At 32.0% G+C, this 12,023-nt stretch overlaps 1 protein-coding gene across 1 annotated transcript in view; it reads right to left on the reverse strand.

The window, feature by feature from the left end:
• The window catches only part of IFT88 (intraflagellar transport 88), a 110,080-nt gene that overhangs the window by 62,666 nt on the left and 35,391 nt on the right, over positions 1-12,023 (reverse strand). The window contains exons 16-17 of the mRNA XM_044668306.1: positions 9,106-9,205; positions 81-167 (exon numbers count right to left, since the gene is read on the reverse strand). Of these exons, the coding sequence (XP_044524241.1) occupies positions 81-167; positions 9,106-9,205 (187 nt within the window). The remainder of the gene's footprint in view (positions 1-80; positions 168-9,105; positions 9,206-12,023) is intronic.

The raw sequence follows: 12,023 nt of genomic DNA on the forward strand, positions 1-12,023 counted from the left end.
TGACATATTTATGCCTACAACACAAGGTATAGTATTAATAGTTTTATATGACAAATCATAATTATAAAAAAAAAACTTACCAAATAATAAAGGAATGAAAGGTTGGTCGCAGCTGCACTTTTAACTCGACTGTCTTTTTTTTCAAACATTTTTAAAGTTTCCACAGCCTAAAAGTGAAGCATTTTGCAAGTTACTTATGATGAGACTGGTTATTTCTTTAAAAACAAGCAAAACCAATATTTAAATAATCTTTATTTATGGTATCAACAATAAGTACTAAGATCATTACAGAAGACCTTTCTAACAATGTTGGTTTTTTTTTTTTTTATGCAGAGCATTTGTCATTTTTGTTTGGTTTCAAAATTTCCCAAGTAGCTTTAATTGTTAATTAACTTATGTATACATATGTATATGTAAATATAAGTTTCTAGAAGGGCACTATGATATAATGGAAAAAGCTCTAGACTCAAAGTTAGGCCACTTGAGTGGTTCTAATCCTGGCTTTGCTATTAATTTCCCATGTGACTTGTTGAGCAAGGCTCATTGGGCCTTGCTTCTACAACTTGGTAGAGAAGGAAAAACACTGGATCCTTAAGAGTCAAAAAGGCATGGACTTGAATACTAGTTCTGCTACTTGCAGCTGATTTGGTGGGGGTGGGAAGTTACCCTTGAGGCCAGTTTTCTCAGGAAAAAAAAGGAGTTAAAGACTAGATAATTTCTTTTTTCTGTTTTTTTTTAGAATGGATGATTTTTTTAAGTTCTTCCAGGATCTAAATTGCAAGCTATATACATCATACATGATATAAAGAAATATTACAAAAAATTTCTTCAAAAATTCGTTTGTAAAATAGTTATGAGCAATCTATATTTAAAGTGCTATTACATGTTTTGGTCCTTTCTTCCAATAGTTTTTCACTCAGTGGAAAATGTAACTGGAAACTGAATTAAATAACACAGAAAACATTAAGAAAAAGAGATCACAAAAGATAAAACAAATAATTTGAAAACAAGAAATTGAAGTTTTTTCATGAATAAAGGAACAAAATTAATTTAACTAGGACTAGAAGGTAAACATTTATTGGGGAAGAAAACTTTAGCATCAAACATCTCTAAAAATGGCCTGATATTCAAGACATATGTAACTGTGCTAAAAACCATTCTCTGAAGAATAAGTGATCAAAGGATATGAACAAATCTTAAAAGAATTGAAACTACTAATAGTATATGATTGCTCTGGATGACCAATAATAAGATAAACACAAATTAAAACAACTTTGAAGTTGTTTTCTCCCTCTTCCCCTCAAGAAAGTTGGCAAAGATGAGCAAAGATGTGAATATTCAATTCTGGAGATACTGTGGAAGGAAATGTATGCTGATGTATGTCTGGTGGAGCTTGTAGGAAGACAGACCACTATCCCCTTATACTTGATTGGATTTTAGTGATAGGTTTAGGATAATCAATACTGTGATTCTAAAGTGATTAGTATAAATCCATTATGATCTTAATTACAATGAGTAGAATTCATGATTTTTGCAAGGATCTCTAACTAAAACATAAAACTGCTTCTAAGGGGACTTTCAACCCTTCCCTAAGTCATATTTCCCTTCTATCATAACATGCTGACCATATGAGTTTCAGGTCCCGAAATGCTGCATCATGTCCTGATTAAACTGATGTGTAAGTATGCACATCCTTTCCTATTTGGAAATAATCATTTTTCCCAACTCCTGAGATGAGCCCTGAGGTAATGGTCATCAATATTTTTTAATAAAGGCATTGTCTTGTGATTTTCCTAAATGAACTCACCAATCAGCTGTGTAGTTGGGTAATGGTTTCAAAAAAAGATCTACATGATGCTGTGTCTTATGATATAAATCATCAACCTTGTTTGGAAATATTCACTTTGTTACTGTCCTAGTATATAAAACAGATCTCTGCTGCCTAGCTTTGTCTCTCACTGGGGTCCAACTATGTAACATGTGAGAGATTCTAGGTTTATCTGGGAGACTTGGCCCTCTTCCAATAAACTCTAAAATTCTACTTTGACTTGGAGAAATTTGGCTTTTTGACTTTGTTTACCTAAATTGTCTATATCAGAGCGGTGGGATAAAAATTTCTGTGACAAGCTAAGAATAATTTCAAGCATAATAATACTAGCTAGTATTTATATAGTATTTACTATGTACTAGGCACAATAAATGCTTTATAAATATCTCATTTGGTCCTCAAAATAACCCTAAGAGGTAGATGCTATTATTATACTTATTTTACAACAGAGGAACTGAGGTAAATAGTAGTTAAGTGACTTGTCCAAGATCATACAGCTAATATTCAAAGCAATTTGGAATTATGTGAAGAAAGCGAGTAATATATGTACCTTTTGACTAAGTGATCCCATTGCTAGACACACATGAAAATAAGATCTAAAACAAAAGTCACATAAATGCCAAAAAAATTAAAAATCAGCATTTTTTGTACATATATTATAGAGCTGGAAACAAAGGAGATGGGCATTAATTGTTTAACAATAAAGCATTTATGCATATAGGGATTTCTAGTCAAAAAAAGTTTTTAAATAGAGGTCAATTCACCATTTCCTACATACTTATCCCAGCAAAAACCTGAAATATATTTGAATAAAAAACAATCAAGCAATCCAATAAAAACTACAAGAAAATTACTTCTTTGGCTTTAGAACTATATAAAAAGACAACCAGAAGTCTTCTAGCTTCTAGTTAAGAAAAGGGACATCCAGCAAAGCTAGTATTAGAACAGGCAAAAATGCTTACAGCCTCCCAGCATGAAAAGAGAGGCCAGAGAGTTGTGAAAGCCAGAAAGGCTTGATGTCTACAGATAGTAAACATGAAATTCTCCCTTCAAAAGTCCTAAAGCTTTCACACTGAAAAATGTGAGTCAGACTTTTCTGGGCCATTTGGAGCCAGCTTATACAGACTCAGAGAACTAACTCTTAAATTCTCAGTGTAAGCATTTATACCTCAGAAATCAGTAAAGCTACAAATCAGAGCTTGATTCATCATTTTGTTGCTTGTCATAGATTGAAGAAAGAGATGGAGAACGTGTTAATAATGTAGATTTAACTTAAAAGTGTGTCAGATAATTCCCTCCACCCAGAGCATTGGTTGTTAAACATTTACCAATACACCTCTGCCCAGAATGTGGAAGTCAATACAAGAACCCAGAGATCCAGCAGAAAACCAAGCATAGCAGACCACCTCACAAAAAAAGGCTCAGCAAGGGGCAAAGCATAGGCCTAGCATAAAATCCCACTTAAGGAACTATAACAGGAGAAATAGATAAAACAAAGACATAGACCAATATTAAAAAAAATATTACAGATCCAGAGATCTTTCAAAAGACTCAAAAACTTCATTTTCCATAAAGACTAGATAAACACCGAGAAGAAATTAAAGACAAAAAATGAAATAAAAGCTCTGGGGGAAAGAAATGGAAAGAGAATAAATAGTTTAGAAGAGAAAAGTGGCAAACCTTGCCCAAGAAATGGGCTTCCTGAAAAACAGATCAAGAGAAATCAATGACTTCAGAAGATAATAATAGCAGAACAAAATCAAAAGATTGAAAAAATAGAAGAAAGTGCATGGTATCAGATAAAAAAGCCTGGATGCAGTATTTCAAGAAATCATAAATTAAAATGGTCCAGATGTATTAGAATAAGAAAGGAAAGTGAAGATAGAAAGAATCCATTGTTTACCACCTGAAAAGTCCCAAGAATGTCATAGACAAACTCCAAATCTCCTACATCAATTAAAAAAAAATAAAAACATCAGAAAGAAGCATTCAAACATCAAGGAACTAGATGGCATCTTCTAGTAAAAAAACAAGAATTTTCGGAATACAATATTCCAAAGGCAACAAAGATAGAACCAAAACTGACTTACTTATCTTGCAAAGTAAATTATATTCCTACAGAGGCAAAAATTGATTTTTAATGGACTAGAGAACTTTGAAGCATTTCTGATAAAGTTGAATAGCAACTATGAAATGCAAACACAAGAGTCCTGAGAAATCTATGAAGGAAAATCTAAATGTACCAACTTGAAAGGGTTGTACGTTAAATGATATAGTGCTAACCTTTTAAAAAGAAGAGAAGAAACAAGTGTTCCTTCAGAAACTTAAGGTCTTTAAAGAGTATTGAGGAAGTTAAGGAGAATAAACAGAGAATCTATAGATGAATTGGCTTTAATTCTGAGGGTTTGAAGAGGAGAAAAAGAAAGGAGGATAAAAGAAAAACACTAGTATGGGGATAGGGTGGAACTTAATCTTTCTCATAATCATGTTTTTGAAGAACACAAAGAAAGGGGAGAGAATAAGAAGGAACTTGCCTATTCTTATCTGAAATGGATAAGAAGATGAATACACACATATACACGACCAATCTGGAAAGAAGAGGTGAAGGAAGAGACTGGTGAGAGTTAAAAGAGAGGGAATAACATTAGGGAAGGAAGAGCCACAAGCAAAACAAACTTGTTGAACTAGGAGGATAAATTAAATGAGAGGAAAAAAATTTTTAAATTTGATTTTCATTGTATTCTTTTATTTTAATTTCTTTAGAATTTGGTAGAAATATCCAAAACATTTTTCCTTGTTGAAATTTGAGCACCCTTTCCCTAGCCTCATTTGATCTCTCAATCTTTTAAAAAATTCTTCCTTATCATGAACTTAAACATTGACAAACTAGAACTTTTAAATATGAAATGAGCAAAACAGGATTATATATGAATGTGTATGCATATGAAACTGTTACCTGGTAACTTATTTTAAATAAGTATATATTAAATTTAATGTGGTTGTATCAAAAAGCACTTTTTTAATGAAAAAGGGATTATATTTCCAATATTTTTGCACAAAAGAAAATTTATTATATTTTTTTTTATATTGTCAATCCAGGTACTCAAATAATTTAACATTCTCAAAAGATCATCTTATTACTCATGTGGGCCATCAAGAGATAAAAATATATGCATCAGATAGGTGGGAAATGTTTAAAATTATACATTTTTATGAAAGAAAGAATAGTCTTTGGTCATGATAGAAAGGGACTAAGAAGAAACAATCCTTATTCCAAACTAATCTGAGATCTAAGGCATTCCATCTTTTTTTCTCTCTTTTAAGTATCACTACTACAACACCTAAGAAAGCATGATATTGACTTTAATGTAGAATTTCCATGAACCAAGGACTGCTTTGTAACTACATATTTATTTAACCCAAGGAAAATGTAGGTAAAAAATATGCTTAAAACATGAAAAATGTGAGATTCTCTTGACTAAACTTTGAATGAGAAATAGTATCTATCATATTAGGTATATCTGAAGTCAGGAAATGTAGAAGAGGCAAAGGAGGTAGACAAGGGGAAAATCCTTCTGGAAGTGGAATAGACTGGGAAGAAAACAAATGTGAACAAAAAAGGACCTATGTTCAAATCCTGGCCCAGGAATCATGCTACCAAAAGAGACCTTAAGTAATTCACCTGGCCACTCTGGACCTCAGTTTCTTCATCTATAAAACAAGAAGTTTGGACTAGACAGTTTCTAAGATCCCCACTGTCTCCAAATCTATGATCTATAGATTCATTCACTAATCAAAGTATAGGGATAGCAGTAGAAAGTCCCTAATCTCCTTGTATCTTATTATATAGGAGAATAGTTGTGTCCATAATGAAAGTTCATATATTTCAATCAGGTGGGGAGGAAGAATTGTGGGCTGATTGAAGCCACTAGAAGTGATGCCCAGGAGATAGACAGCTCAGTGGATAGAGAGCTGGGCCTGGAGCTGGGAGGACCTGTGTTCAAATCTGGCCTCAGACACTTCTTTGCTATGTGAACCTCGGCAACTTAACCCTCTTTGCCTATCTCTTACTGCTCTTCTGCCTTGGGACCAATACTTAGTTTCTATTCTAAGACAAAACATAAAAGTTTAAGAACAGAAGTGATGCACAGAAGCAGAGTGGTTCTGTGGACAGAGTCCTGGAATTGAGGATAGGGAGATCTGGACTGAAATCCCACTGCAGAACAGCTGAGTTACTTATCCTCTGTGGTCCTCAGTTTCCTTACCTATAAAAATGGATTATAATAAATGTTGCACTTACTTCACAGGTTTGAGCTTTTTTTTTTTTTTTAGGACAAAGTGAAATAATGTATAAAGTACTCTGCAAACTTTGATGTGTTATACTAATGTCAGATATTATCAGCAATAACAATGTTTGACAGGGCTCAAATAACAGAACTATTAAACAAGCAGACAAAGCCAAAGATATTGCAGTATACAGTGATGGCGAATCTTTTAGAGACTGTACCTTCATGCTACATATGAGTTCCTCGCCTTACTCCAGACAGGGGAGGGAGGAAGTGCTCCCACTGAACTGCTGGGCAGAGGGGCATGATAGGAGAAATGTCCTCGGGTGCCCATGGAGAGGGGGAAGGGAGCAGCCTCCTCCATCATGTATGCCATAGATTTACCAACACGGCAGTAAAATATGGGACAATCTCATAATATATGCTTATTATTTTTATAATAATAGTATTATTATATTGTTGTACATAAAATATGATAAATATTTATTATTATATATTACCTTAAAATTTTCCCTCTTTATCAGTTTATAAAATCAGTTGAGGCATCTAGACTTAAAGTTTTAAATGTTTGTTGAACTGAAATGAAGAGCTTAAGATTCTGGGACTGCTTTATTCCTGGAATGATTCCTTCACTACTGAACCTTTCTTACTTCCTATGTAGAATAGAGAAACCTTCTGTGGAAGGCCATGGAATCCCTCCAACCTACCTCACAGACATTCCTAGCTTATGTTGCTCATGCCATAGAAGCTACCTCACTGCCTCACACACAATCACCCAACTGTTAATGTGAGAACCTTAGCCTCCCTGTATCTCTCAACTGTATAAGCTTCATTTTACTTTGGCTGTAGGTTGAAATACATCATTTTCATTTCAGTACTGTTTTATAATGAATATATGCATATATATTACATACATATATATATATATATATACATATATATATATATATATAGTGTGTGTGAATAATAAAGAATAGAATGCAAAAAGAAAGCAATGTGGTACTCTAAAGTTTATGATACTTACAAGTAACTGCAAAACTGAATGCAAAATGATATGGCAGTGGTATTTCATTTTATAAGCAAGCCAATCCAGGAAGTTTTCTAAATCAGATTAGGTAAGTAAAATTTACCACCAGCCATTTATCAAAGACACCTTATAATTTGTGTTTTTCCACATAGTGCATACTAACTATAAGATTAGCATTCACTCTGAAATAAAATGCATCATCTTTTTAAAAAAAAGCATACTATAAATCCAAAAACCCATTTGAAAGTCAGTAACAGAAGAGTAATTACCTAAATTGAACATTTTTAAAATGTCACATATTGTAAAGATAAGTTTATAGTATATATGGAACTTTTAAAACTCAAAATGATTTAAAAACAATGAAAACATAATTTAGCATGTGCAATTAAGATTCTAAACAACACACTATTCTAAAAATACTAAAAGCTAGTGGAAAGAACACTGTCAGTTTTTTGGCCATGGAAGGATATTTTTATAATGATTCCTTAGGTATCCAAGAAATACTTATTTACAAAATATTACTTCAGTACTTTGAAATGAAATGCTTTGATAATTGGCTAACATCTGAAAAGCAGAAAATAAGATGAATTTTAAAAATAAAGTTGCCCAAAGATTATTTATGGTCCAAAATAAATGATTTTACCATTATAAGCATAGATAATATTGTTTACTTATAGTTTCTATTTCAATTTTTCCCCTTGGAATTATATGATCTTCCATTGTATGTTGTTATTAATGGGCAATATTGACCTTTATAGTTAATTTAATCCTTCACAATCAACATATTTTGGACTGGTTTTAGACAAAAACATTTTTTTCCTACTACTCAAGAAAAAGGCACAAATAATTATGCCAAGAAACTTTGCCTGTGAGACTGAAGCATCTTCTTTGTAAGTATAGAAGTATTCATAAAGTAGAAATCATGTCTTATCCTCTTTATCTTAAACTGGTCCTTAAATAATTGTTTTGAGCCCACTGTATATATCACCTTGGTTATATATAACCTAACAGTGTTCTTTTCAAACCTACATTTTATTATACCTACCTCTTCATACTTACAGGACATAAACAAAAAGTAAGAGACAAATAAAAGCAGCAATGTTGAAGAGAAAGTGAAAATGACAATTGAAAAATACCATTAAGATTATTGTTAGCATCATGACATTGATAATGTAAATATGGCATCAGATCTCAAGCTGACTTAGATTAATCCCCCAAACAAGGAAAAATATTATATTTCTAACAGTTAAATTATAAAAATCTTCTGGAGGAAAATATCATTTAGAAATGAAATATCATAAAGGTTTATTGACAACCTTTGTTATTTTTTGTCAACCAAGATAATAGTTCTCAAACTTTTTTGTCTGTGGACTATTTCAGAAAGGCATATGATCCCAACAAACCTTCCAACTCAAATTCAATTGAAAAAAAAAATCTCATAGAAATTTTCAAAAGATTGGTATTATTTTAAATTATATATTAGTGAAATAATGATCAAACAACATGTGAAAGTACTAACAATAAGTTTTTAATATAACTCAAATATAAGGTATCCCTAATATTATTCAGCATCAGATGTAAATTATTGCTTCATGTAAAAAACAAAAACACAAGCATTGCCTTATTGAAAATAAAATACTTAAAAAGTAGCCCATAGACCAACCATCAAAAGTTTTAATTTGAGAACTGTGTATCTTGTAACATAGTAAAGAAATTCTTACTTTGATTGTTATTTATATATTTTAAAAAGCATCACATATAGTACAAAACAGTTTTATCATATTAAATTATTCTTACTTTAAGATGAAAAATGGGCAAAATTTAAAATGAAGTGATAAAGAACATTAGTGATAATTATGAATCATGTTATTTTTATTAAAGCAAAAGCAAAATATCCCACTTTTAAATGCAATATTCCATTTAAACATTAAATGAAATTCCTTTATAATATTATAAAAACTTACTTGGTTAAAGTCCTTTTGCCTCAAGTATGTAATTGCTTTATTTATTTCCAGATCATTTGCAAGTTCTACATACTGAGAAGCTTTTACTACTTCAACACACCTATAATGGAAAAGTTAAAGAAATACATATGTTTGCCACATCACTTTTTTGATGTTTCTGTTTTTAAAAATAACTTCTTTCAAAAGATTTTGGGAAGTGGGTTCAAATGTAGGAAGCAGTGTAATCTAGTAGAAGGAGTCAGAAGATTGGTCTATATTGATTCCCTTAACAAACACATATTAAAGGGGGGCAGTTAGTTGTCTCTGTGGATAGAGAGCCAGGCCTGGAGTCAGGATGTCCTGGGTTCAAATCTGGACAAGTCACTTAATTCTAATTGCCTAGCCCTCACCACTCTTTTCCCTAGGAATTGATACTTAGTATTGATTCTAAGATGGAAGGTAAGGTTTTTTTTTTAAAGCACTTATTAAGTTCCATAAGTCACATGTATATTTATTGGGATAAACACCAATTCTAATATCGCTTCATTTTGTGACAGCAATGGTCATGTCTCTACTAAAAATCAGCTGACTTATAGCATCTAACCTTGATGAGATGAAAAAAGATAGAGCAGATTTGCCTACCTTTAGATAACTGTTGAGTACTAAGTTTTTGACCTAAGTATGTTTTTTATTACTTTCTATTGTGTTTTTAACTTCTGTGGCTTTGGATATAACTGTAAGGAAAGTTGTGAAAGCTATAGTTCTTAAAGAGCATGTGTCAATGACTGTTAAGGATACTGCAACAACCGCTGGTATGGAGAAGTTAAACATTTCAAGGATCATTAAAGTTTACAATGTTACAGGATCTGCATGCACCAAAGTGAAAAAAGAAATGCCCTCAAAAATGAAAAATAATTTCCAGAAATGGTATGTGATTCCCACAAAATAATTAATTAATCCTCAGAAAACAAGCAAAGACCTCCAGTGGGACATGGCACCAGTGTGATTGTTACTGACTCCTCAGCAGTGGGGAATAGGTTTCTTAAAGTTGCAAGTACAGAGAGGAACATTAAATAAGAACATTAAAAAAAAAAGTTGCTTATCACTGCTCTGACTTAAGTACTATTTCTGTTTTAGAGATGAGGAAACTAAAGCTATTAGTAAGTTAAATAACCAGGCCAAATATCTGATGCAAGATCCAAATTGAGGTTTTCCTTACTCCAAGGTTGGTATTCTATCTTTTAATGCCATGTTTAGAGACAGAATTTAAGTTATCTGCAAAAGAAGTGCCCCAGATATGAGAGGTGACTGCATGAATCACAGACATTAGAGGGAGAACAAGATTTCTAAATGAATAATCCATTTTGACTGGAAAACAAAATCCATCCCATCAAGGTGAGAAATCTCTAACAGGCTAGAAGAGTATTAAGGAAACAAGGATAAGAAACATTTATTGAATTTTTCAACTGAAGTAGGAGATTAGTGCTAATGACTGCAATCTAGAAATATAGTAAGACTAGGAAGAATATTCCCTACCAGAAATTTAGGGTAGTGGCTACCAAATGGATTTTTCTCAGATTTGATCAGGAAAAGTGGATAATGAGACAAGTACATTTGAATCCAAAAAATGAAAAGTTTGGTACAAAATTGTATACTTGAGTTGTGGCATGTTCACTGCCTTTATTTGGAAAATACCCATTTGGAAACAAGTATGCCCATTTTTTTTAATGATAAGCAGGTTTATTTTGTAAATAAAAACATGAAAGATCTACATGAAATTATGTAGAGTGAAATAAGCAGAACTGAAATATTACATACAGCAACAGAAATATTGTTTGAAAAATGACTGTGTATGTCCACCTTAACAGAAAGAACTGAGGAATAGAAATAAATAAGCCATAGTTTTATATCTACATATATCTTTTTTGGCAAATGATGCCATGTCTAATGGAGGGAAGAGAAAAGGAAGGAATTAACTGGATATTTTTTTATCATGCAAAACACATTTCCATGTTAATTCATTTTTTCAAGTGGATAATCTTATAAAACCAAAACCCCAAAATATATACCCAAATAAACAAGTGATAAATCATATTCTTCCATCTGCATTCTTACTTCAACAGTTCTTTCTTTGGAGGTTGATAAAGTATGCCCATTTTTAATAGCCAGTTGTTTCTGTTTAATGCTATTCAAATTGATTAAAGTATAAATGTTTTAAAAATTATTTTATTTTATCAATTACATTTAATAACAAGTTTCCACATAAGTTTTCTGAAATTATGTGATCCAAACTGTCTCCTTCCCTCTCATCCTTCCCCTTTGCAGAGCTGACAAGCAATTCAATTGGGACTAAACATGGGTTATCATGCAAAACATCATAAATATATTTTGAAAGATTGCTGTTAGTAGTGTAATTTTCAAGTAACTTCATACTAGAACAAAGCAAAATAAATTTTAGAAGTCCATAGAGGAAGAGTTGGCTTATTTTGCTTATTATGAATGCTTTTAAATAGTTTTTCAAAGCTGGCCAAATTATACATTTCTAGATAGAACATATTTAAGATGCATATTTTATTGGATAATAGTCATCTGTAATGAAAACAAATATGATCAAATTAATGCTATGAGTTAATTCTAAACTAATAATTTCCTTCCTGAGAATCAAATTCTGAAGTACAACTAAAATAACTATTTTCTGTTTCATCTCAGTGCAGAAAATGAATCGAGGTGCATGTGTCTGGCTGTATAAAATACTAGTATTTTGAAATCAAATTTTAGGTCAGCCTAGATCTCTGTTTTGCAAGTTAACACATTTCTCTTTTTTTTTTTAAACCCTTACCATCTGTCTTAGAATCAATTCTATGTGTTGGTTCTAAGACAGAAAAGTGGTAAGGGCTAGGCAATGGGAGTTAAGTGACTTGGCCAGGATCAAACAGCTA

Source organism: Gracilinanus agilis, chromosome 3 (genome assembly GCF_016433145.1).
Source record: "Gracilinanus agilis isolate LMUSP501 chromosome 3, AgileGrace, whole genome shotgun sequence".
Classification (NCBI taxonomy): Eukaryota; Metazoa; Chordata; class Mammalia; order Didelphimorphia; family Didelphidae; genus Gracilinanus; species Gracilinanus agilis.